This window comes from Canis lupus, chromosome 5 (assembly GCF_003254725.2).
Source record: "Canis lupus dingo isolate Sandy chromosome 5, ASM325472v2, whole genome shotgun sequence".
Taxonomy (NCBI): domain Eukaryota; kingdom Metazoa; phylum Chordata; class Mammalia; order Carnivora; family Canidae; genus Canis; species Canis lupus.
In genome coordinates, this window is record NC_064247.1 from 76,615,630 (window position 1) to 76,642,881 (window position 27,252).

At 43.0% G+C, this 27,252-nt stretch overlaps 1 protein-coding gene across 2 annotated transcripts; it reads right to left on the minus strand.

The window, feature by feature from the left end:
• Positions 1-93: 93 nt before the first annotated feature.
• COG4 (component of oligomeric golgi complex 4) lies at positions 94-27,249 on the minus strand. 2 transcript variants are annotated; one of them, XM_025426787.2, is made up of 19 exons: positions 27,053-27,249; positions 24,972-25,054; positions 24,148-24,262; positions 22,351-22,525; positions 21,378-21,571; positions 19,492-19,597; positions 18,209-18,366; positions 17,420-17,478; positions 15,269-15,402; positions 12,055-12,173; positions 11,392-11,558; positions 10,398-10,563; positions 5,691-5,753; positions 2,891-3,007; positions 2,224-2,316; positions 1,564-1,647; positions 1,235-1,336; positions 891-1,019; positions 94-669 (listed from the first exon to the last, which is right to left on the minus strand). In XM_025426787.2, exons 1-19 carry the CDS (start codon positions 27,218-27,220, stop codon positions 535-537), a joined length of 2,367 nt encoding a protein of 788 aa, XP_025282572.1. In that variant the 5' UTR covers positions 27,221-27,249; the 3' UTR covers positions 94-534. The 2 variants fall into 2 exon arrangements, with proteins under 2 accessions (XP_025282572.1, XP_035571987.1); XM_035716094.2 differs by having other exon boundaries at positions 27,027-27,167.
• Between the last annotated feature and the right edge of the window lie 3 nt (positions 27,250-27,252).

A 27,252-nucleotide genomic window follows, 5' to 3' on the forward strand; every position in this document is an offset into this window, starting at 1 on the left:
AGACTTTAGGCTTTTGCCTTCACATCTCAGCACAACTGGTGGACTTGTCTTGTCCTACAGCATCCAGCCCTCCCTGGAAACAGCATGCTGGCATCCATCCAAGGAGTGTCTTTATTCAGGGTGATCATAAACATCACAGACTCTCCTCAGAGTAAACCTAATTCCCCCGGTCCCCAGATATACCCAAGTCCTTTAGGACTGGCAGGGAGGCAGCTGGTTTGCTGTAGTATCTAAGGAGAAGAGAACGACCACCCATGCAGAAAGCTGGCCTGCTTTGGCTTTCCCACATAATTAGAGGAGCCCAGGGGGACTCACCACTCTTGGTGAGGAGAGGCTGCCTGCAAAGCACCACTCAGACAGGTCTGAGTGCAGACAGCAGAGTGAGCTGAGCCTTATTTCCTGCTGTCTCAATGGATGGAACAGTCTGCACTGGCAAAGCTCCCCAAGCCAGACAGCCTTGCTCAGCTACTTGGCTGTGGCCACTTAGGGAATGGGACCTGAAGTATGACGGGCCAGATGGGCTCCCCCTGGCGGCTATAGGCGCAGCCTCTTGATGTCCTCGCTGCGGAAGTCTATGCGCAGAGCCAGCACCTGGCGTACTTCGGCAGGGGTGAGGCGCCACGTCAATGGGCCAGAGTTGGCGCCCCAGTAATCTAGGATCTCCGTGACCTGTGGGGAAGAGCGGCAAGTCAGCAACGAGAGGCCGTCCTGAGAGGAGGCCTTGAGCTCCATCAGAGGCAGAGCAGGGGTGGTGCCCAGAATGAAGGTGCTCTGTAGGGCTGGGCTGCTCATGGACACTTGGCATTGAGGGAAAAGCAAGGATCCAAATTTTGTCTCTGCCTGTCTTCCCAATCACCTTTCCCTCGCCAGGTCAAGGGAGCCACACATACCCGTTCCAGATTGAGGATTGTGGCCATCTGAGAGAGCCGGGCAAACTTGTCTCGGATGGTCCAGGTGGTCACCGTGGTAAGATAGGCAATTAGTGACCTCAGCTCCTTATCAAACTGCAGACCGCCCAGCTGCAAGGGAGTACAAGCTCAGTCACTGTTCAAGGCCTTGCCCTCATGTGGTATCTCAGTCAGCTTCAAGGCCTCAGATGCCAGGGCAGGACTGGGGTTACATATGCAGAGGCTGCAGGTAGCAGACAGAGGGCCTGCGAGTCCTCGGATTGCAGAACTTGTCTTCCTCAGAGGAAAAGCAAAAGAGCTAGGGACCTGTACTCCCTGAACCTTACCCGGTTAAAGGTGGATTTCAGCACCACTCTCTCCAACTCGACTGCAACAAGGCTGGTCATGAGGCCGGTCAGGCTGTCATAGATGACTGGGGACAGGCTGGCCTGCACACAGAGGATAGACATTAGCAGGAGTCCTACCTAAGTCCCTGTGCCTCCAACAGGAGTCTTCTGGGGGTGAGCACAGTTACAAGAGGCCATCGGGTATGTCTACAGGCTGGGACCTGGAAGAGTTTTCGGGGTTCCCAACAGAATGAGATGAGAAGCCAAAGGCTGCTGATTTGGGCAGAGGTAGGTAATTCCATACCCTGGTCTCTAGAGCCCCTGCTCACCTTGAACTCTGCCATTTGTTGCTCTAGGTTAAGGATGAACTGTTGTACCCAAGGGTCATTGGCCTCATAGTCGTTGAATTCTTCCTATTCAGGAAACAAGCTGGGTCACTACTGGGGGCCTCTCTAGATGGTACCATTCACCCTACCCCTACTTTCACCCAAGAAAACAGGGCTTTCCTCACTCATCCAGCTTAAAAGCAGCTTGGACATTCATGCTGGCATATGCTGCTGCTGCTTTTATATCATACTTCCAATCAGGAAATGGCCCTGGGCTGCAGCCGTGGCCCACACAATATGGTAAAGCTCCTGGCATTTTATTTCCTTTTGCATCTTATGTTCTACAGGAATGACATCATTAGGCTCGGAAAAAAAACAAAAACAGAAACAAAAAAAAACTCCCAAGTCTGATAGGTAGGGCAAAAAGCCTCAATAAAAGAGGATGTGTCAGGTCACGGCAAACCCCCTACACATGTTTTTTAGAGCCTCTGTCTGCAGGGACAACCTGTTTCTTGGGAACAACCTAGTTTCCAGGGTGAGGGAAGTGGGCCAGAGAAGTAGGCAAGGGCTGGTGTGTTCAGACAGCTCCACTGCCTTCCAGCCAGGGGGTTGGGAGAATGAGGAGTCATCCTGGGCCTGATGGCTGCCTATGGTCAGGCTGACCTCCTCAATGTTGTGGGAAACAGATAAGAAGGTGTTGATCCAAGGCTGCACTTGCGGCTTGATGGCTGTGCTGTTCAGCTCTGTCAGCCCTTCCTGCGGAAGGACAAGGCAGAGACGCATCAGACATAAAAGACACATAAACCTCTCCCTTCCCTTCTGCTCCATCCACCCCATGGCTGCCAGGGCTTTCTTCCAGTTCTCAGGCTTTCCTGTGGGCCTGTCCAAAGTCTACCAGAGATCATGCTAATCAAAGAGAAACAACCTGTTCCTTTGCAGATCTGTGCCAAATCAGGTCCAGGCCACGGGGGCTGGTTTGGCAAACGCAAGAGATTTCTGAATGCCTGGTACTAGGCGGGACCTTTGGCTAAGGGCAAGCAGCAGGTCTGAGTAACCACGTGGTTCCAATTCTTCTGAGCACCTTTCTGGGCTCTTGGCACTGTGGGGGCCAAGTGGAGACTCAAGGAGAGCTGAATCCTGGCTTGTCAGCATGACAACTGCTGAAAAACCTTTAATCTTCAAGGGACTCACATGAGTTCAGTGTCTTACTGCTATTCCCTCAGTCTTCCTTGTTTCCTTGTGTATATGGAGCCAGTAATAAAACATTAACAATATTCTCAGAGCAACATACAGGCACAGGATTCAGTCAGCATCTGATCCTGTGGCTTACCTGCAAGAGGTCTCGGAATTTGTTGGACACGGCAGCCAGGTCAGAAAGGCAGCTGTCAAACTTGGCCTGGGCCTGCTCCCCTCCAATGCCCTGGCTGAACAGCTTGGTGCAGTCACTCTAGGGGAGAGCACCCAGTTATAAGGCTTCCAAGCATGGCTGGGCCGTGCAGGGTGTGGGGAAGGTGGAGAGGATGCCCACGTATAACCAGCCATTTCTCCAACTCCAGCTTTCTCTGGCAGCAGCTATAGTTGATCCTAGGCAAGAGTTCTTTTTTTTTTTTTAAGATTTTATTTATTTATCCATGAGAGAGACACAGAGGCAGAGACATAGGCAGGGAGCCTAGTGCAGGACCTGATCCTAGGACCCTGGGATCAGGCCCTGAGCCGAAGGCAGAGATGCTCAACCACTGAGCCACCCAGGCGTCCCCTAGGCAAGAGTTCTTGCTAGGTTTCAGAAAACACAGATTCTATCCCAGTGGCTAGCCATTTGGTTTCCTTTTAACTCCTTATAAGATGAGAGTATTGTATCAGGGAGTGTGAATAAGAAACATAAAAGCCAGAAGTTTTTTCATATCTTTAGAGCCAGACATTCTTGCTTCAAATCCTGGCTTAGCTACATATTGGTTGAGTGACCTTGGTCAAGTGATTTAAAGCTTCTGAGCTTTAATTTCCCTGTTTATAAAATGGGAACACAAATTTCTGTCCCCATGGTGGTTTGGAGAGGTGGAGGAGATGATGCACAAAGTGCCTAGTGCAGTTCCTGGCAAGTAGTAGACACTAAGGAGACACTAGCTTTCGTTGTTATAGTTTCTACTTTTTAAATAATTTTGGTCCCGGGAGCACCTGGGTGGCTCAATCGGTTAAGCATCTGACTCTTAACACCAAGGCACCCCAATAAATAATTCTTTTTTTTTTTTTCCAATAAATAATTCTTTATAAAAAAAATTAAAAAATAATTTGGTCTGGCTGCCCAAGGAGATCATCATGATCACAGTTAAAATTTAAGTGCTTACTGTATGCCATATAACTTCTACTAACTAAAGTACCTATTTTATGAAGTAGGTACTATTACTATCCCTTTGTATAGATGAGGAAACTGAAGCAGAGAGAAGTTAATTTGTCTCACACCTCCCAACAGTTAAGTTGTGGAGCTGGGATTCAAGCTGGGATTCTGGCTCCAGAGTACCTGTTCCTAACCCCCACATTACACCTAGGCATAGAGAATACCACAAGGGGAACTGCTTGAAACTCATTATGTTTTGGTTTGCCAGGAGCTCCTTAGAAGTCTGTGCTGTTTTGGCTACCACAGGAGCCGCAGTGTGGAAGAGCTGCAAAGGGACGAATCCAGCAGGCACAAGCTTTAATTCCACAGCAGTTCCACAGCAGTTCCAATATGCACTATCTTTACCTAGTCTTTTAACCTCATCACACCATCCGACCTATGTCAAAGGGTTGCTGGTGGGCTTCAGAAAGAATACACATGAAATGCCAATCTAAGGTGGGTGGGATTTATGGGAATGGTTTTTTTCAGCTCTGCTAAACTTCTGTTCTTTCACTTGGCTAATTCTACTGGCTCAGTTCTGAATGTCTAGCATTTCCCAAAATATTCCTTCCAAATCCAATATTCCAATGTTAAGGACAAAGTCAGGAATACAATCTAAGGTGCTGTGACTCAACAATGATGACAGCTGCCTTGTTGAACACATACCGTGTGAGAGACCCACTATGCTTTTGGTACTTTGTAAGTATCATTCTTAATTTTATTCCATTTTAAGACCTTTTGGGGGTAAATTCCTAATCTGAAACTCCCACCTGGCCACTCTCTCTGAGCCTCCTTCAGGAATCCCATCAGTTACAAGGCCCTCCCGCCTTTGCTGGCTCCTGGCTGCCTGTCTGCCCAATCCTGAAGCCAACTCTTGTCATCAGCCTGTGCACTGAGCCCTGTGCCTCTGCAGCAACATATCCTCCTTGGAGTAGTGTCCAATGTGGTAGCAGGAGCCTGGCTTCTTTCCTCTCCCAGAGTTTTGGAGTGGGGGAGAGTTGGGCCCCTCATTTTATAACAGTTAACAAAATGAGTGCTCTGTGCTATTACTTGTAATTATTAGTATGATGATTAACTACCCCTGCGGCCTCTTACATACCAGGTATTCTATATTATCATATTCAATTCTCACAACTCTGCCAGGCAGAGATCATTCTCCCTATTTATACATGAGGATGCTAAGGCTCTGGGAGGTTAGAGAACTTGCCTTATGCCACACAACTGGTCAGCAGTCAAGTGAAGATATGAACTCCGGGATATCTGACTTCCAAGCCCAAGTAATTTCCACCACATTATGTAGCCTTCCTTTAAAAACTGGTAACAGCAACAGCTTTGTATAGGGTTTGGAGAACTCTATTTCATCTTAATTTCCTAACAGTTTTTTTTTTTTTTTTTCCTAACAGTTTTAGAGGACTTTATCTTTTTTTTTTTTACTTTATCATTTTTTAAAGTGCTTTCAATCCCTTTTAAATTATGTCCCTCAATAAACCCAAATCAGGGCAAGAAGGAGATCTGTTTTGTAGATGAGTGTGCTGAGGCTCAGGGAGTTAAGGGACTTGCCTGACATCACAGGTCAACTAGTGCTGGAAGTGCTAATTTGAATTTTGATCTTCTAACTTGTGGGTTGATTGTAAGTGAAGCCCCTCAAGTCGGCTGAAGGAAGACTGGCTTGATGCCAGGGAATGCACAGTACCCCCCTCCATAAGCAGGCCCAGAGAGGCTGCAGCTGCTGCAAACTGATAGGCGATTTTCTCCATACCTCCAGTGTCTTCTTCAGCGTGGAGATGTTTTCACTGCACACTTCCACGTTGTTCAGGGTCACCTGGGAGTTGAGGACAGAAAAATGTGACTTCCTGTTTACCAGTGTCTGTACCCACTTCAGTGCCAGACTGGCTACAGCTGTACTCCTGATGCTCAGAGGAGGTCTAAGGAACACCCATAGCAATGTCATCCGGAAGGGTGCTCGGTTCTCAGACTGGGCAGAATGGTGAACTAGGTTTGCCCTTCCTTCTGTGCCTGACACTAAGGTAGCAAAGCCATCTGACCTCAAGGGTAGTGACCCAAGGTTTCAAGTCTTTTTGTTCCATGTTTAGGCACACAGGACTAGGAGAAGTCCTGGGCTCCAAGCCCAGGTCTGTGAGGCAAAGGCTGACATTCATTTAAGAAATGTTTCCTGAAATCCACCCTGGCATAGAGTTCACATTCCAGAAGGCAAATCAGATAAGAAATATCAGTATATGTGCTGTCAAAGCGAGCATGGATAAGAAATATCAGGTAATGATAAACACCATGCAGAAAAATAAAGGCCTTGTAATAGGCCACAGGGCTAGAGCCAGGAATAGAAATCAGGTCTGTCTACTCACAGCCAAGAGCTCCTTCTTTCATAACTCTATCATAAGAAATGATAGCAGAGGGCAGCCCCGGTGGTGCAGCAGTTTAGCGCCGCCTGCAGCCCAGGGCATGATCCTGGAGACCCTGGATTGAGTCCCACGTCAGGCTCTCTGCATGGAGCCTGCTTCTCCCTCTGCCTGTGTCTCTGCCTCTCTCTCTCTCTCTCTGTCTCTATGAATAAATAAATAAAATCTTAAAAAGAAAACAAAAGAAAGAAGTGATAGCAGAAATACCAGTCATAAAAAACAGCATGTAACGAAAGTGATGATTAAGACACAAACTGCTATGCCATTTAGAAGAAACATTTTGGTCCAAGGCATTCAAGGAAAGCTCCATGGCAGAGCTGGTAACTGAGATGAACTTAATTCAGCTTGAAAAGGCTGGAGTAATTCTGACAAATGAGGGGGAGTAGATCTTTCCGCTCATAACAATGTTTTTCTAAGGCACTGTCTATCCCCTTTGATATTTTCTTAACGGTATTTAGAATTATCCAGAATTATTTTGTTTGTTTCTTGTTTGCCTTTCCCACTAGAATGAAAGCTTCATGAAGGCAGGGATCTATTGTTTTCTTTAGAGCTCTATCTCCAGTAGAACATTGCCCAACAGAACTTTCTTGATGATGGAAATATTCTAAAACTGTCTGGTACAGTAGTCCTTAGCCATCTGTACATTAGGCTAGTGAGCATTTGAAATATGGCTAGTTAACTCAGGAAGTGGATTTTTGGTTTAAATTTAAATTTAAATAGCCACCTCTGCCTCCTGGCTATTAATTACACTGGGCAGTCCAGTTCTAGATCTTAGAATGGTGCCTGATACATAGAAGCATCTCAGTATTTGTTAAATGAATGAATAAATGAACGTGTTCTGCAGAAAGGATAGCATAAACACAGTTGCAGAGTGGCAGGAAACCCTAAAACATATTTGGGGATCAGCAGAGTCATTGCACAGATATCTGCAGGAAATGGCAAGAGTAAAGCTGTAGATATGAGCTAAGTCAGACTGGGACTTGGTAGCTATGCTCTCCTGTGGCCAATGGGGTGGCACTGAGGATTACTACCTCCCAGGTGAATGCTGCATGAGCACAGCTGTGGCTTGGGAATATTAATCTAGAGGCTGTGGGGATGGAACTAGGATCTGAGAGAATCATATTGTCTCTGAAGTGGTGGCATGACCGTGAAGGCAGGGGTGAGGTAGCAGGGAGCCAATTTTTTTTTTTTTAAGATTTTATTTATTTATTCATGAGAGACAGAGAGAGAGAGAGACGCAGAGACACAGGCAGAGGGAAAAGTAGGCTTCATGCAGAGAGCCCGATGTGTGACTCGATCCCGGGACTCCCGGATCACGCCCTGGGCCAAAGGCAGGTGCTAAACTGCTGAGCCACCCAGGTATCTTCCCAGGAGCCAGTTTTCAAGAGAGGAGTCAGAAGTGTCAGGATCTGGGGGTAAAAGAAGAATCCCAGAACCCCAGGGATTGAGATTAGGATGGCCTTCTTGGGTTCCCAAGAGTGCTTCCCTTATCACTGTCCTGCAGCCAATACTGAAAGATCGTGTTGTTGACAGTGCTGCTAAGGTCGCTTCCATGGGGGATGGATAAGACTGCATGCCTTTTGTTAGCATGCCACACACAAGGCTGCTAAAATCACAAGCTTCCAGAGAAATAAGTGCACTGTCATGACTGTCATGACAGCTCAAGGATGAAGGCCACAACTTAAATGTTTCCAAGGCATTTAAGGGTATAAGAAAAATCTACCATAAGGGGAAAATGGATTTGAGTTCAAAAGGTATTGATTTCAGAGTTTCCTTTTACTGACAGTCCTTGTAAGCATGGATTCACTAGGCTTATCCCTGGCTCATGACGACTGATATGTCAGCACCATTGGGGAATTCATCTTGACAGCCAAATGAATCAAGGTGACATAAGAAATAGGCGCTGCAGTGGGAGTGATGACATTTTAAGTACTTGGCATCGGGAAAACTAGAAACCTGTCACCAAGCATTTAGCATCACCTTTCTTGTTGGCCTTATCTTCTGGGCCCTCAAACAATGAAGCTGTCTGAGTGGCAGCCAGTGTAATGGGGACTTGTGGGACAAGTAGAGGACAATGGCACTAGAGTGACAGGATGGGAAGGACTCAGGGGGCTGTTAACAAACCACCAAAAAAGCTTTCAGGTGGTCGTTAGTAGGAACCATTTTTGAGCAGAGAAATGAAAAAATAAAAGTAAGTTCTATAGAAAATGAAATAACGAATGCAAACAAAATGAAAAATTTAAGTTGGTTCATGATCATATGAAGCTGGCTGCCAGACATTTTGGCAAAGTTGTCCAATGGTGTCGGATTTCAGAAGCTTCTTGGAGATGATCCTCTTTCTTGGAACAACCAGGACATCTCCAATCACCCATGCTCAGGGAAAATATTTTCAGTGACAGGAAGAGAGTGGAGGGGATCCCTGGGTGGCTTAGCGGTTTATCGCCTGCCTTTGGCCCAGGGTGTGATCCTGGAGTCCCGGGATCGAGTCCTGCATCGGGCTCCCTGTGTGGAGCCTGCTTCTCCCTCTGCCTGTGTCTCTGCCTCTCTCTCTCTCTGTGTGTGTCTCTCATGAATAAATAAATAAAATCTTAAAAAAAAAAAAAAAAGGAAGAGAGTGGGGCGGCCTAAATAGACTCCAGAATGAATTTGTCTGAGGATGAGTTACTGTGGGTTCCCTTGCACAGGTGGGTAGAACACAGTGTGTTTATGCTTCTGTCTCTGAAAATAACAGCTCTTAATTCTTTTGGGGTCATAGACACTTTAAGAAGCTGATAAAAGCTAAGGATGCTGCTTTCAGATAAGGAAAAAAAAGGGACATGTTTGGCATCCAACCCCAGGGTGTTCAGAGACCCCCATCTATAGACTACTGAGAGCTCTGCTTTTGGATGTTTCCTTCAGACTCTGAACCCCAGGTGCCAAGTAGACTCAGACTCTGGCCAATGTGGGGGTAGAGCAGAATGACCTCTGACAGCACTGTTACCACTCATGCGAAGACAACACCTGCCAGAAAGAGCTGATTACAGGCTCAGGACTCTTCTGTATTCTTTTGGTTCATCACAAACTGGCTGTTAACCTTGTATAAATCCTTTCATCCTTCTATGCTTCTCCCTTCCCAGCTGTCATACAACTGGTAAGATTCACTGCTTCATCTTATCTGTCACTCTGGCTGAAGGCTTTAAAAAGGTCATGTTTTGGGATGCCTGGGTGGCTCAGTGGTTGAGCATCTGCCTTTGGCTCAGGGCATGATCCTGGGTCCTGGGATCGAGTCCTACATTGGGCTTCCTGTGTGGAGCCTGCTTCTTCCTCTATGTCTCTGCCCTCTTTCTCTGTCTCTCATGAATAAGTAAATAAAATCTTAAAAAAAAAAAAGAAGGTAATATTTCTGAGGAAATTGAAAGCCTAAGAAGTGAACTAGGTAAACAGCCCTGGTAGGCCTAAATGATCAGTATCCACCCATGTTGGGGACCGCCCTCAGAAAAGTGGTCTGGAGGCTTGGCACAGATATTACAGTTGATTCTGTGGCAGATACAAACCAAGCTTGATACCCTGAACAGCTTCATAGTGCTCTTGGGAATGAGCACTCAGGAGGGCTGAGGTGCCCAGCCTTCCAGGCAGGGAACAGTGATATCCTGGATTGGGCAGCTCAGAAATAGGTCCCTAGATAAGAAGTGATTTCAGAACCTTCTCGGAGGAGCTTTCCTTAAAGGAGTTTTTTTTTTTTTTTTTTTTTTTTTTTTTAGATTTTATTTATTTATTCATGATAGTCACACAGAGAGAGACGGAGAGGCAGAGACACAGGCAGAGGGAGAAGCAGGCTCCATGCACCGGGAGCCCGACGTGGGATTCGATCCCGGGTCTCCAGGATCGCGCCCTGGGCCAAAGGCAGGCGCCAAACCGCTGCGCCACCCAGGGATCCCAAAGGAGTTTTCCTTCTATAGAGACACTAGATGAAAAGTCTCTAGTTGAAAGCTAATTATACTGTGGCTTAGAGGTCATAATTTAACTTCTTGAAATAAATGGACCAGCTCTCAACCTATGGGACTACCTACCAGGAAGGATAGCTTGGCCTCGTCAGTGCTCTCAATGCCTTTTGTGTCAAATTTGCCTTGCTGGAGGCTGCTGTGCATGATGTTCACGGCACTCGTCACCCCGCGCTGGATGTCCTGTAAGGTGGTGGCTGGGAAGCCCATCCTCAGCTTGTTACACAGAACATCCCTGGCGGGGCGGGGGGGGGGGGGGGGGAAGAATGGCACATGGAGATTGACAGCATTCAATTGGCTTCCAGGACAGCAGGACCAGGAGCCCAAGACCCTAACCGAGTAGCATGAACTGCTCTTTGGGGGGAATAACCAATCCTTGAGATCACTGTAGGAGAACTTGAGCATCCAGGGTATGAAAGAGACCAATACCTTTTCAAAGGCACCTATATGATGAGAACATATAGAGGACACTGGCCAATTCTTTTCTCTCTATGAGGATTTCAGTTATCACCACTGAGCTCCAACAAGCTCAAGAGAAGGCTTAGTAAACAGCTTAGTGAAAGGCAATACCATGTAAGTGGTGAGAGAATAGAATAGGTTTTGGGAGTTAGTTCTGGGATCTATTACATATTCCACCATTTATGAGGTGTATGATCTCCCTGAGCCCTAGTTTCCTCATCTATAATGGTTCCTGCCTCACAGGGTTGTTATCAGGACTGAATAAGAGCAGGAAATTGGCATAGTGCCTGGCCTGTAGCAATGGTAACTATAACTGCTATATTACAACTACTGCCTTCAACTGAAGCTGCCTGTTCTCTTTCCTAGGTCTGAGGGCTAATAACCCTTCTAATCCAGTGCAGGGATCACAGATTTGGCTTGTAAGATATGTGGCTGCTGTAAAGCTGCCTGGAGCCAAGGATGCTGTACCATGAATAGGAGCTTATATTCTAGATAGCACTGAACTAGAATCATATGGAAGAAAAGGAAGCAACATGGGCCTCAGGAATCAATCACAACTAGGACCTTTTTGCTTCCTAGAAAGTAGAAAGGGAGTCAAACCTACCTGAAGTCAGACTCCAGCTCTGTAGTAGCAAGGTTGATCATGGCACAGAGACAGTCGATGCTGGAGCTAGACAGAGCCCGTCCAATGCACTTTTTAACAATGTAGAAGACATCATCCACCATGCTGGATGTCAACTGGCCTTTCTCATAGGTGTCCAGAGCCACAGCCTAACCGAAAGGCAAAGCAGCCATAAGGGCTCCAGTTCTGCCACTGTTCTAGATGGTTCTGCTCCCTTTTGAGCTTGTCCTTGTTTCTCCCAACATGGCTTACTCTGGTCACAACTTGGTGTGGATCCTTCTTGTCAAAACAGGACATTAAATTTTCAGGCCCTTTGCCCTGGGGACATTTGTTACATAGAATGTAAGACATCAGGAGAGGCCCTTCTTCCCCAAGGTTCCTCACCCACATACCTTCAGGGAGGCAGGGCACAGATAGGTTCCTTGAGGAGCTGAGGTGTTCTTTTGTGATCCTTGGGAAAGACAACCTAGCTGGGTCTTTGGAGGACATGCCAACTCCAAAAATGCCCTCTAACCATACAAAGGGGTACTGCTCCGTCTGCATGCAAGGATATTCTCAAAGCAGGACCAAGAAATGTGACATGCTTTAGCCATTTCCTTCTTAGACAGGAAGCCCCATTTCCAAGGGATGTGTCCTCTGTCCTACCTTATTGACAGTCTCCCTCATGAAGTACTCCTCCATGGTAATATAGAAGCCAATTAGCTCCTGCATGGTGCAGCTCAATAGGCAGTTATTAAGGAGTTTGTCCAGAGACTTCTGGTGCTCTAGGGAACAGTCAAGAAAGGGACACTCACCTTTCTTCCCCAAGAGAGAAGGTTCAACGGTTTTCATTTTCCCAGGTTCCTTCTAGTCTTTGTTCCCAATCTATGCATAATTTACATGGTTATAATCACAGTACAGATACAATTTTGTACTCTGCTTTAAAAAATTGTATCCTATACTCTTTGGGGAGCCTGGATAGCTCAGTCAGTTGAGCATGTGACTCTTGGTTTTGGCTCAGATTATGATCTTAGGGCTGAGATCAAGGTTGGCATAGGGCTCCAATCAAGGTGAACATAGGACTCCATGCTCAGCAAGGAGTCTGCTTGAGGATTGTCTCCTTCCCTCTCCCTCTGCCCCTCCTCCTACTCCTGCACTTGAACATACACACTCCTTCTTTCTCTCCCTCTCTAACATAAATAAATATTTAAAAAAATTATATCATATATATCTGAAACTACTGTAACATTGTGTGTCAACTATACTCAAACACAAAAATTTTTAAAAAAGATATATTTTCAATGTTCGTAGCTGCTTTTTTTTTTAAGATTTTATTTATTGGGCAGCCCCGGTGGCACAGCGGTTTAGTGCCGCCTGCAGCCTGGGGTGTGATCCTGGAGACCCGGGATCGAGTCCAGCATCGGGCTTCCTGCATGGGGCCTGCTTTTTCCTCTGCCTGTGTCTCTGCCTCTCTCTCGCTCTCTCTGAATGAATAAATAAATAAATCTTAAAAAAAAAATATTTTATTTATTTATTCATGAGAGACATAGGGAGAGAGACAGGCAGAGGGAGAAACAGAGAGACATAGAGAGAGAGAGAGACAGGTAGAGGGAGAAGCAGGCTCCATGCAGGGATGGATGTGGGACTCAATCCCGGGTCTCCAGGATCATGCCCTGGGCTGAAGGCGGTGCTAAACCGCTGAGCCACCTGGGGTGCCCACCTTCTTTTTTTTAAAGCTTACTTATTTTTAATGCCTGTGTGATACTTTATCAAGCAGATCGTCCAAATTTTTTAAAACTCTATTTAAAAAAAAAACAAAACTCTATTTTTAGACACCTGGGTTATTTCTAAATGTTTTGTCCTTATTCGAGATAATTGGAAACCACAGTTATTGGAGATTATGGTGATTTTTAAAAAATATTTTATTTTTAAGTAATCCCTGTACTCAACATAGGGCTTGAACTCACAACCCTGAGATCAAGAGTCACACACTCACATTCTCTAAACCAGTGTTGGTCCAACAGAATTTTCTGTGATGATTACAGTGTTTTGTGTTGTCTAATATGGTAGCCGCTATTAAGCACCTGAAATGTGGCTAATGTGACTGAGAAACTGAATTCCTAATTTTAGTTAAATGTAAATTTAAACAGTCACATGGGGCTGGTGGCTACTGTATTGGACAGTCATTATGAATAGCAATGAGCACCAAACTCCAAATGAGCATATAACCTCCCTTAAACACCAAATCAAAGCAATACCATTCTGGGTCATATAAAAATTCCCTTGCCATGTATTATTGAAACAAGTTATATAGAATGCCACAGATCCTGTGTTAGTTTCAAGTCTCTAGTTCAGAGAATCCTGCATGTACTTCACTAGCAGGAATTAAATAGTCTTCTTAAATACCTGGAGAATCAATTTGTAAATAAAACAAGACTGTGGCGCATATTTTTTCAATGTATTTTATCCGTTCAAAACTTTATTTTTTTATTTTTATTTTTAATTTTTATTTATTTATGATAGTCACAGAGAGAGAGAGAGAGAGAGAGAGAGGCAGAGACATAGGCAGAGGGAGAAGCAGGCTCCATGCACCGGGAGCCAGATGCGGGATTCGATCCCGGGTCTCCAGGATCGCGCCCTGGGCCAAAGGCAGGCGCCAAACCGCTGCGCCACCCAGGGATCCCCCGTTCAAAACTTAAAAAAGATTTTTTTTGACTTTTTATTTATTTTTAAAGATTTAAAAAAAATTATTTATTATTCATAAGAGATACAGAGAGAGAGAGGCAGAGACACAGGCAGAGGGAGAAGCAGGCTCCATGCGGGGAGCCTGATGTGGGACTTGATCCTAGATCTCTAGGATCACGCCCTGGGCTGAAGGCAGCACTAAACTGCTGAGCCATCCAGGCTGCCCCGTTCAAAACTTTTGACTGGAGGAACTGGAAGACTGAGGGAGGGAGTGAAAGGCTTTCTTTACACTATATACTCTTTTCATATACTCTTTATACTATATATTCTTTCTTCAGTATTATGACTAAATATTGAAGTTTTTAAAAAAATTTTATTTATTTGAGAGAGTGTGTACATGCATGAGCATGAGTGGGGTGAGGGCTAAAGGGAGCGGAACAAGAAGACTCCCCACTGAGCAGGGAGCCTAAAACGGGGCTTGATCCTAGGAGCTGGGATCATGACCTGAGCCAAAGGTCACTTAACCAACTGAGCCACCCAGGTGCCCCTGAAGTATTATTTATATACCATAAAATTCATACCTTGTATGTGTACATTTCAATGTTTTCTTAGCAGTAACTTTAAAAAGTTTTGTAACAGTAGTTACAATCCAGTTTTAGAATATTCCTATAACTTCCAAAAGTTCCCTTATGGAATTAAGTATATCTTTTTGCTCTACCTATATGTCATGTATACAAATCACTTACTAAGTTTATTCATTATTATTATTTTTTAAAGATTTTACTTTTAAGTAATCTCTACACCCAATGTGGGGCTCAAATCTATAATCCTAACATCAAGAGGCATATGCTCCATTGACTGAGCCAGCCAGGTGCCGTTTCACCTATTTAAATGCTAAACCTAACTCAGAGCTGGCAAGGAAACATGGTATGGAGAAAAAAATCAGAGGAAAATTAACCATTCTGAGTATTAGGTTTCCTCACCTGTAAGATGACTAAATAGGCTCAAAGATACAGTCCAATTCTAATATTTAGTAATTCTAGCTTTCCTTTTGGGAGTCAGTTTGCCCACAGACCACAGAGGCTAGAAGCTCTAGTTATTTTGTTAAGAGATCTGTGGTTTAACCATTAGAAAACAGTGCCAACTCTGTCCTAGCCCTCCCAGAAAATATTTCCTCCCAGGAAATGCCGTTTACCTTGCTTTACTTCTTCTGAGACCATGGAGTCCCCCACCTCAAAGTCAGAGCTGATCCTCTTCCTGAGGAAGCGTAAGTATAGCTCACTACGGGCATTCATAAGGGTGACCTCAGTCAGGATAGGGTCCAGTTCCCTGAGATACATGGAACAGAAGGAATAAGCAGGAGGGCAAACATAGTCTCAAACTCCCTCTCCCACTGGGCCCAGAAGAGTCAGCTCTGCCAGATGATCATCTTGGCTCTGCTGGCCCGACTGAACTCAGACAGCTGTCAACCACATATTCCACTTATCTGTTTTACCTGAACCATCACCTGTTAAAATACTGTCAGGGGCTGAATAAGACACTGGGATGTGTATTTTTGTTAGTGATTGGAGTAAAAATTATTTATGCATCACATGAAAGGAAACACATCTCCCCAACCTCTTATTTAGTGGTGAGATTTTAGAATACACTATTAAACTGTGTCCCACACCCATTCATCTACCCAGAGGAAGAGCCAAAACAAACTTGAAAAAAACAACAAAGTTGTAGGATTCATACTTCCCAATTTAAAAACTTACTATAAGGCTACAACAGTGAAGACAGGGTGGTACTGGCAAAAGGATATGCATATAGATTAGCTGAGAGTCTAGAAATCTTCACATTTACAATTAATTGATTTCCAATAAGAGTGGTCAGACAATTGACTAAGAATAATCTTTTCAACAAATTGTGCTGGGATAATGACGGATATCCATAATAAAAAGAATGAAGTTGAACCCCTCCCTTACATTATATACACAAATCAGCTCATTTTCCACATTGAACTCCAGGAGATCTTTTTATTTTATTTTATTTTATTTTATTTTATTTTATTTTATTTTATATTTATTTATTTATTTATTCAGGAGATCTTTTTAAAACATAGATCTGGTCATACTGTAATCACATGATTTCTATAGGGCTTATAATATAGGACCCTGATTGGCCTGACTCTAATGACCTCTTTGGATTCACCTCATATGAGGCTCTGTCCAATTCTGTACTTCAGCTACACTGTCCTTTTAGTTTTTCAAATACACAGAGACTTTGCCCATGCTTTTCCTGCTCTACCTGGAAAACTCTACCTTTTTTTTTTTTTTTAAATATTTTATTTATTAATGAGAGAGAGAGAGAGGTAGAGACACAGGCAGAGGGAGAAGCAGGCTCCCAATGGGGAGTCCAATGCGGAACTTGATCCCAGGGCCCCGGGATCACACCCTGAGCCAAAGGCAGACGCTCAACTGCCGAGCTACCCAGGCGCCCCAACTCTTTATCTCTTATGTCTAGTTACTCTTAAGGCCTCAGATCTAAGGTCATTTCCTCAGAGATTTTTCCTTGAACTTTATCAGCTTAAGTTATATCCCTTTATTATATGCTCTTCTGTACCCTACACTTAGTATATCATAATGATTAACAACATGAATTCTAGAGTCTGACTACTTGGATTCTATTTCTGGTCTGTAGTCTTCTAGCTGTATGACCTTGGGCCAATTACTTAACCTCTTCAGGCTTTAGTCTCCTCTGTAAAAAATGCTTCTGGATTAAATAAGTGATCCTCAAATGAAGGTAATTTTGCCCCCAAGACATTTGGCAGTGTCTGGAAACATCAGGCTACCAGCATCTCGTGAGAGGGTGGAGGCCAAGAATGCTACCAAACATCTTACAATGCACAGCACAGTCCTCCATAACAAAGAGTTATCCAGCCAAAATGACAACAGTACAGAGGCTGGAATAAATGACTGGATTATTTAAGTGCTTAGAACAATGTATGCCATATAGTAAACACTATATATATGTTAGCTATTATTATCTACTTTATAGACTACAAATGCCACAAGGAAAGAATGACTGTTTGGTTTGCTTACTTTGCTTGCTGTCACATCCCAGTACCAAAGACTAGTGTTTGACCCATAATGTGTACTCAGTAAAAATTTAGTGATCGAATGAATACAATTTTATGTTTGAATTTTCTTTTAACAAGCATATTACTTTTATTAGACAAAAGTAAAAGCTTGAGTCATAGATAAAATATTTTTAAAACACAGACCACATTGTAATAAAGTAGTCTCAGAATGGTGCACAATTACCAATCCAAATTCTCATGGGCTGAAGAAAAGAGGATTATTACCTTGGTTCTATTTTTTCTGTTGTAGAATTTCTCATCAAGCTGTTCTGGACATGCCGGAACTGCAATACACCAAAGAAATGAAAATGCTCTTCCCCACCCTCCTTCTATCTTCCTCTTGCTGGTCCCTCCAAAGTTTGGGCATACAAGAATGTTTGAGTTCAGTTTGCTTAACAGTAAGCTATTAGGAAGATAGGCCAAAGATTTACTTTTGCTTTAGATGCTAATGCTCATCTCTATTATTGCACTTAAAAGTGATGTTAATGATGTTCTAATGAACTACTGCCTAGTCGCCTAGAGTTCTACAAGTAAAACTGTATGGGTTACTTGTATTTCTAAATCCTACTCTTACTTCCTCTGCTCAAAGGAGAAAAAAAGTTCATGGAAAAGCAAGTGTTATTGTGAGCACTTAAGGAACTAAGAAGAAAAAAAAAAGGAACTAAGGAGAAATCTCAGACAAATTACTTAACACTTAACAGGAACGTAAGTAAAATTTTCCTTATATCAGCAGAAGGCACTGTTGCACATTCTGAGATAGAGAGGTGCTCTAATGTTTCTATTTGTTTCTTCCAGGAAGCCCTTTCTACTTCTTTCTCAATTTTGCACTGTATCATCTTGAGAATACCTTAAATCCAAAGTAAGCTGGTGACAGGCAAGATGCAGTTTGCATTCAGCACTTATTTTTCTATCTACCTCTTTTTTCATCCCTTCCCTACCCCACCTCCAATTTATTGTATTCAGTATCAATGGCTCACACTGTTTCCAAACCCACCTGCAGCTTCCCCTGCTTACCTGCTGGTGGTAGTCCCTTTGTTTGATGAACTTGTCCACCACCTTTTCCACCTGTCTGTCACATTCCACCTGCAGATATTTTATCAGGGTGTAAAGTCTCCCTGGTCCATAATAGGTCTCCACTATTGGTTGGTGGGTCTCTACAATGCGGGCAATACCTACAATGGAGAAAATGAGAAGACTGGATTCCAAATATTCTTCCCATAAAATAAACTCCTTTCCTCTATCCGGGACTGATCTGGGGTCTAGTTCAATGCTTTAAGGCAATTTTAACTCCTAAAATAAATTACAAGTGGTTCTTGCCAGTGCTGGGAGTTGCCATTTAAACACTGCAGTGCTTGGTAAACCAGAAGGCATTTACATTACACTGATAGTTTTGTTTTTTTTTTAAGATTTTATTTATTTATTTGAGAGAGTGAGAGAGAGCAAGAGCACAAGCAGGGGGAGCTGCAGGCAGAGGAAGAGGAAGAAGCAGGCTCCCTGCTGAGCAGGGAGGCCAGGCTTGATCCCAGGTCCCAAAGATCAGGACCTGAGCCAAAGGCAGATGTTCAACTGACTGAGCCACCCAGGCGCCTCTATACTGATAGTTTAATAGGAGTATTTTTGGAAATCAGCATCACTGTCCTCCCAATAATTTACTTTAGGGTTAAATTTACTCTTAGCATTTGGGTTTTGAGGGCTGGGGAGGATCAAAACACTTGAGAGACTCTAATTTTTCCTATTTAGATACTTAATTAGAAAGTTAATTAATTCTAAGGGCACCTGGGTGGCTCATGGTTGAGCATCTGGCTTTGGCTCAGGTCATGACCCTGGAGTCCTGGGATGGAGTCCTGCATCGGGCTCCTCGCAGGGAGCCTGCTTCTCCCTCTGCTTATGTCTTTGCCTCTCTTTATCTCTAAGAAAGAAAGAAAAAAGGAAAGAAAGAAAGAAGGATAATTCTACAGAGGCTCCTGGGTGGCTATGCCTTCAGCTTGTTAGGTATCTGCCTTTGGCTCAGGTCATGATCTTAAGGTCTTGGGATCAATCTCCACATTGGACTCCTTGCTCAGTAGGGAGTCTGCTTCTCTCTCTCTTTCTCCTTCTCCCTGCTTGTGCACATTCTCTCTCTCAAATAAATAAAATCTTTAAAAGAAAAAAGAAAGTTAATTCTCCGATGTATCAATACACAGCAAGCTACAGGATTAAACTAAAGGCATCAGGCTAGTGGGGAGAGAAGAAAAGCTAGGATGTGGGTGTTAGGCAGAAACATCTTTAGTCTTCTTCAAATGGAGAAAGAGGCTTGCCTTCAAAAAGAAGAGTGAGTGTATCTGCAAAGATGACTGCAGCTCTCCGATCACTCATGTCCGTCCCCAGCACCAACAGCAGATTCTCCTCAGCTTTACTGGCCACCTGAAAAAAGTGGAAAATCCACAGACAGTTCTCAAATCAAAGGCTAGCCTCAGTTTTCCAAAAAGACCTCCCACTGACTTTCTTTTTCCCATGTTTGCTTTGATCCTTGAAAGCCTAGGCAGCACAGAGGAACCTCTCTTAAGCTCGGAGTTGTCTGGGCCTCAGGCAAGACAAAGAACTTGAGCACAGCAGTAACTCTTCTTCAACTCAGAGATATAAATAATGCTTTCCTTTACTTTGAAGATATATATTGCCATTAGCCAAAGAAAAGAATCCCCACTTCCAGTAATCACCTCAAAGTTTAACTCAAAGTTATCATTAATGGTGCTTCAATTGAGCAGGACAACAAATCTGGGTACTGCAGAGGGATTTTTTTTTTTTTTTTTTATGATAGTCACAGAGAGAGAGAGAGGCAGAGACATAGGCAGAGGGAGAAGCAGGCCCCATGCACCGGGAGCCTGATGTAGGATTCGATCCTGGGTCTTCAGGATCACGCCCTGGGCCAAAGGCAGGCGCCAAACCGCTGCGCCACCCAGGGATCCCTGCAGAGGGATTTTTAAAGGATTAAAAGCAGAAGCCATTTCTAGGTCCCAGGTGGCAAAGTACTGATAAAAAAAAAGTGCCAGTCCTCCACCCCCCCCGCTTATATTATATTTTATTTATTTATTTATTTATTTATTTATTTATTTATTTATTTATAATATTTAATTCTAATTAATTATTTTAAAAGATTTTATTTATTCATTTTGAGAGAGAGAGAAAGAGAGGGAGCATGAGCAGGGGGAGGGCCAGAGGGAGACACAGACTCCCCGCTGAGCAGGGAGCTCAAGGCGGGGCTCAATCCTAGGACCCTGAGATCATGACTTAAGCCAAAGGCAGACACTTAACTGACTGAGCCACCCAGGTGCACCTTTAATTAATTTTTTTTTAGAATGGGTAAGACACACACTTAAACATTCCAAAGGAATAAAGGAATGTTCAGTGAAAAGCAGTTCTTCCCTTGGTTTCTCAGTCTCCTAAGTCTCCTCTCAAGAGATAACTGTTGTTAACCCTTTGAAAAATGCCCTATACTTATGCAAACATTTTTATTGACACCTATCATTTTAAGCAGAAATGCTGCATATAGTTGTTAACTTAACTATATGTCAGAGACTGAAATATGTCAGCACATATGGAACTCATTTTTCTTAATGAAGAGCAGTGTTCCATTATAGAGAATTTTGGGGGGAAGTGGCAGGATGCATTCTGATATATAGTTACAAACAATAACCTTTGCACTCATGCCTGCTGAGCTTTGCTTCTTTCCATCTAAGATCAAAGGGAAGATGCTGAGGCTTTAACTGAAACTTGTTTCTTTTTCAAGATTTAACCTTAAGTGACCTCACCTCCTTCATTTCAATGTGGCTGATTTTGATACTCAAGCCTGGTTATGAAGTCTTAAAATGACTAACAAAAAACTCTGAATGTTCTTAAAAGAAGCCAGGCCCTGGCTGATAGCTTAAAAAGGGTGATTCAACTTATCACAGAATTTACATTTTAATTTTCCTATGGTTTCACTTGGTCTGTTGGAAATGAATGTATATCAGTAGATGTCTAGGTCATGCCTAGATAAGTGCTGAATGAATGTGTGCATTCAGTCCTGCTAGGCTACAGTGAGAGCAAGAAAGGGGGAGTTAAATCCAGAAGAGAGAACATATCCACAGAAACTAGATCTATACAGTGCCCCAATCTATAGTCAGTGAACCATACCACTATCCTACCAAGCAGTCAGGGGCCATACCTGCTTGCAAAGGTATTCTGAGAACTTGCTTAATCCCTCCTCATGCAGACCCAGCAGTGGGAAGATCTTGAAGAAGCGTTCCACCTGGGGCAGATCCCCTTCTTTAGTAGCGATTGCAAACTTCTCTGTTACGATGGCTTTGAGACGCTGCTCAGCTTCCTGTAGCAATTTCAGGTTAGCATCAATCATGCTGCCTGCACAATGGGGAGAAATGGGAATGAATGTAAAGAATGGTACTATGTCAGTTCTATGCCACTTTGTGTACCACTATTCATTCGAAATATACATAGAAATTACAATCAAGCAAAAGAAATAAGATCCATGCATAAATAGATGTAACAAACTAAGTGTACGGTAAGTGTATAAGAATAGTGTCCACGAGTCAAGTTTTTGGTTGAAGTAATTATAAAGGTCTTCCTAGAAATGATATCCCATCTTTTAAAGATGGGTAGAGTTTTGATACCTGAATAGAAGGAACATAATGAAACAAAGGAACAGAAACAAAAAGATGAAAAAAGTATTTTTTAAAGTATTACAAGTAATACTCTGGCATAAAAAGGGCTCTATATATGCACAGTGAAAGGATGTATGAATGAATAGCATGAAACAAGATGAGAAAGACAGGGTGGGTTGAAATCACAGAAGGCCTAAGAAGCAGGGCTAAGAATTTAATTTTATAAGTAAGTGATATGGTCAAGTGGAAAGAACCCACTGGCCAGAGGAACAGCAGATCTGGATTCAGTTTCCTTTTCTATAAAATGGGAATAACAGCACCTGCCCTAGGGTGGTCTATGACCTATATAGGTTGAGTATTGGACAAGGAAATTGCCTAAGTTGCCCTTTTCTTGGTTGAGTTTGTCTTGTTCTGATTATAGCTGCTTGTAACTAGACCAGAAATTATAGGTGCTTACCAATACACATTACAAATGCTTGTAATGACCGTAGAAATCAACAGTTTGGGATGGATGCTCACCTTCTTTGCCCTGTCGGCTGAGCTCAATGACTGACTTGTCCAGGCACAAATAGCGATGAATGTGGGCTGCAGCCTGCTCATAATCTTCATTCCTCAAAGCAGTCTGAACTCCATCCATGCAGAATTTCAGGTCCAAGATATCGTCAGCTCTCTGAATGGCTTGATAGAGGCGATTCTGCAAAAAGACTTGATGCTTAGAAAAAATGTCCTATTCTTGCAAAACATCTGTTCAGAAGGTACAGAGATTCTGGGGCAGAATCCGGTTAACCAGAGGCCCTGAACCAAAACCACTACCACTCACAAAACTGTTATCGGTGATGATCAATAACACTAATAAGTATCATACAACTTTATTTATGTGACCAAATCATTCATTTTAATGGAAGCAGGAACAGGGACAAGGCATATTTATATTTGACTTATGTTGTTAAATTAATAATGGAATCAGAGTGTACTTAATATTTGAGAAGAGGACATTATAAACCAAATAATAAAATAGGTGAAACATGTAGAAAGTATTCTTCCTTTAGAATAAGCAAGATTTTTTTTTAAAAGTTTTATTTAGGGACACCTGGGTGGCTCAGCGGTTGAACGTCTGCCTTTGGCCCAGGGTGTGATCCTAGAGTCCTGTGATCGAGTCCCATGTCAGGCTCCCTACATGGAGCCTGCTTCTCTTCTCCCTCTGCCTGTGTCTCTGCCTCCCCCGCCCTGTGTTTCTCATGAATAAATAAATAAAATCTTTAAAAAAATAAAAAATAAAGTTTTATTTATTTAAATAATTTCTATACCCAATGTGGGCCTAGAACTCACAACCCTGAGATCAAGAGTTACACACTCTTCCCACTGAGCCGGCCAGATGCCTCTAGAATAAGCAAGAATATTTTAAAGAAACCTTAACATGTGACTTGGTGGCTGTGTGGCTATAATGTATTGTTAAGTTACTTTTGCAGAATCTCAACAAATAGATCAGCAAGTTATGCTATTTCACAGGGGGTAAAAGGAGGCTGGGACTGACTTATTCAAGAGCCCAGATCTTGTGCTATTCGCTACAGTAGTCATTAATGATCTGTGGCCATTGAGTAATTGAGATGTGGCCAGTCCAAATTAGGATGTGTAAATCACACACTGGATTTCAAAGACTTAGTATAGAAATAAAGGTGGCAAAATATGTCAATACCGGTTTATAGTTATGTATGTACGTATGTTATGTATTTATTTATAAAAGATTTTATTTATTCATGAGAGACACAGAGAGAGAGGCAGAGACACAGGCAGAGGGAGAAGCAGGTTCCCTGCCGGGAGCCCGACATGGGACTTGATCCCTGGGATTACGCCCTGAGCTGAAGGCAGATGCTCAACCGCTGAGCCACCCAGGTGTCCCCATAGATGGCCTTTATCAGGTTGAGGAAGTTCCCTTTTACTACCAGTCTTTTGAGTTTATGCTTTTTCTGAGCTTATGAGAGGATTATGTGGTTGTTATCCTTTATTCTTTTGATACAGTGGATTATATTATTTGGGTTTCAGATGTTAACACAAGCCTGCGATCCTGGGATAGATTCTACTTGATCATAGTACAATCCTTTTTATATGTTGCTAGATTTGCTTTGCTGGTATTGTTGAGGGTTTTTATGTCTTTATTCATAAGAGGTATTGGTCTGACGCTTTCTTGTGGTATCTTTGTCGGGTTTTGGTATTTTGCATTAGATTTATATTGAATGGTGCTGCTCTAATTTCTAATGTGGCGGCTTTTGTACTGTGCTCTGCTAACTTCAAACATCAGAAGTTCAATGAGATTACCTTGGCCAAGTCAAGCTGACGGACTTTGCTGGACACATTCTCGGCTAGGTTGCAGGTAAAGGTGATCATCCCAGCTAGCTGCTTTGCATCTCCTTCAATCAACTGCAGGTTGGGACTGGAGACACATATCAGCACACACATATCCATAGGGGTAGAAGGTCAGAGTAAGAGATAGAAAATTTTTTACAGATGGTGACTATGATTTCTACTGTCTTTATACCTTCTCACAACTTTTAGCTCAGTTCACTCTACTCACAGCTTTTTCTGAAGAGTATTTTACTGAAACTCAGGCCTATACTAAGTAAAAAAATTACTTTTATATACTAAAGACTCCCCTAAATAGGTACTGCTAAAGAACTAGAGAACAAATACTCCCCACTGTGGAGTATAAAATGCACTAACCAACAATCAAAGAGGGTGATGAGGTTAAAAGAGCAATTTTTATGACTAGCAAATACACAAAGTTTGTAAAAACAGTGGTTCTCAAAACTTGAACCACACATCAGGATCACTTGGTGTGCTTGTGAAAAGCTTGTCAGATTCCCAGGTTCTACCCCCAGAGTTTCTTTCTGGTTCAGTAGGTTTTGAGTGGGGCCTCATAATTTGCATTTCCAACAAGTTTCTCAAAGATTCTGGTACTTACTGGTCCGAAGACACTTTTAGAACCATGTGACTAGGCGTACCTTAAGTATTTACTTAACCTTGAAATAATCCTCAAATTTCAAAATTAGATGGCATTTTATAATAGAAAGTTAGGAAAAACAGGAATTTATCCAGCAGAACTTGTTGGAATTACAATAGGTCTTGCTGAGATGGAGACTCACCCCATTCGGTGGAGAGTAACCATTTTACTTTCAATGGTATTTTGCTGTTCCAAAAGAGCATCCAGTTCTCTCTCCACCACTTTCTGAAACACAATCATTTTGTCATCAGAATGGTCAGAAGAAACCTTTTTTTTTTTTTTTTAAGATTCTATTTATTCATGAGAGTCAGAGAGAGAGAGAGAGAGAGAGAGAGAGAGATAGGCAGAGGGAAAAGCAGCAGGCTCCTTTTGGGGAGCCTGATGTGGGGCTCAATCTCTGGACCTTGGGATCATGACCTGAGCCCAAGCCAGACGCTCAACCACTGAGCCACTCAGGCGTCTTAATCAGAAGGAACCTTAAGAGTTATGTAACTCAACCACTTAGCTGAAGGGTGAATCCCATTTCAAATGTCTTTCACTTAATTCTCTTACAACTTAAACAAACAATACTTCATTTTTGTATTTATCACATTGCATAATGATTGATACCTTCTGTATATTTTATTCTCATCTAGCAGATGAATACCACAAAGGAAGGAAATAAACTCTTATTCAATATAGTTAGCATAGTATCTAACACAGGAAGGCATCTAAAATATAACGCCTAGGGCAGCCGGGTGGGTCAGCGGTTTAGCACTGCCTTCAGCCCAGGGGGTGATCCTGGGGACCCTGGATCGAGTCCCACATTGGGCTCTCTGAATGATGCCTGCTTCTCCCTCTGCCTGTGTCTCTGCCTCTCTCTCTCTCTCTGACTCTATGAATAAATAAATAAAATCTTTAAAAAATATATATAATGCCTAAACAAATGAAACTTTCAAAGTGGTAGTTAAAAAAGTCTCTTCATAGTGTACAGTTAGTACCCAGAAGGGATAAATACATAATCCTCTCAGCCAAGTTATATGCTGCATTACTGCAACTGACATTAACCTTAAATGCTTGACTTTCTTCATCTGTAGAATGTAATACATATCCTATAGGACTGCTGTATGAGCCAAACAAGGCAACAAACATAAAGTGCTTAACATAGTATGTGAAATATTGTTCATTAATAGCCATCAATATCAGTTATACATTTCTATTAAAATAACTCAGTAGGATTCAGAGGGAAACTTCCCCTTTGACATTCATCAAATACAAATACAGAACTAATATTATTCCATAAGATGGTCTTAATTTCACCTTAAACATGGACTCAATGAATGCACGCGTAGTACTGTTGGGAGTACTGAACTTTATAAAGCACAACTTGCTGAAAAAAATGTTATCAAACTGCTCGAGTTGGTGCACGTTAATATTTGAGAATATTCTTAGATATCAATAATCCCCTCTCCCTCCTGCTGCCTTTTGTACTCAATTAAATCTGAATTAAAAGTCTGGTTTCAGGAACAGCTACCAGCTCTGATCTTTTAGATCAGAGCTTGGATCTCTCTCTTCTGAGTGGCAAAGAACCCAAATGATTTTAAAAAATATATTGATAGCATCAGGTTGCCACGGAAAATGGAGGTTGCAAGCCATGTTCCTTATCTGACACAATGCAGAGGTGCAAGAGGTGAAAGGGACTAGTCCAAGATTAGACAGTTGTGCCTGTCTTAAGACCTCAAACTTCTACAAACCTGTGCATTTACCTAAACGCTAACTACCTAAATTGCATCCCCAAAAGTCGCAAAACGCTTCGAGTTTATTTGCGATGACTTCCTGCTTAACTGAGGTAACACGGTGAAAGCGTTTCATAATTTTTTTTTTTGCGTTTCATAATTTTTATATTGCTAAGTCAATGAAAGACTTATTTACTTATTCTTATTTCGAGAAACAAGCGAGTTGACATACGCTGTCAGTCTAACTGCTTTGGCCAAGAAATTTCCACCAAGGGCCTGGGCAATCAAGGGGAGCGAAGGAGATCGCCAGATAACAGGGAAAACAAACTTAGGGACATCAGACCAAGGGAACAGAGACGTCACGTCCCCCCTAATACGCTCAACTACACTCCTTTTTCAATTTATGCTTTTTTTGTTTCCCTCAGCAAAGGCAGAGAAAGAACTTCCCACAGCCCGGATTTCCCACGACTGACGGCTCCTACCCACTGCCCCGGGCTCAGCCCCACACCTCCTCGCCGCAGAGCCGTTCGTATACAGCCTCCAGCTCCTGCAGCTCGGTTAGGGAGCGAATGAGCTCGGTGGAGATTTCCGAGCAGCGGCCTCCTCCCATCCCCTCAGGCAGAGAAACCCCTGACAGCTTCTGAGGGGAATCGAGATCCGCCATCTTGGTTCCCATTTCGCGCTTCCGGCCCCGCGAGGCCCCCAGCC

What these genes read in the sequence shown, in the direction of transcription:
- COG4 (XM_025426787.2), bottom strand. Translation starts at nt 27,220, where the DNA reads ATGGGAACCAAGATGGCGGATCTCGATTCCCCTCAGAAGCTGTCAGGG. An exon ending in GAGCTGGAGTCTGACTTCAG is followed by an intron (nt 10,564 to 11,391) that starts GTAGGTTTGACT and finishes CCGCCCCGCCAG; the next exon opens with GGATGTTCTGTGTAACAAGC. An exon ending in TTTCCCACAACATTGAGGAG is followed by an intron (nt 1,648 to 2,223) that starts GTCAGCCTGACC and finishes TTTCCTGAATAG; the next exon opens with GAAGAATTCAACGACTATGA.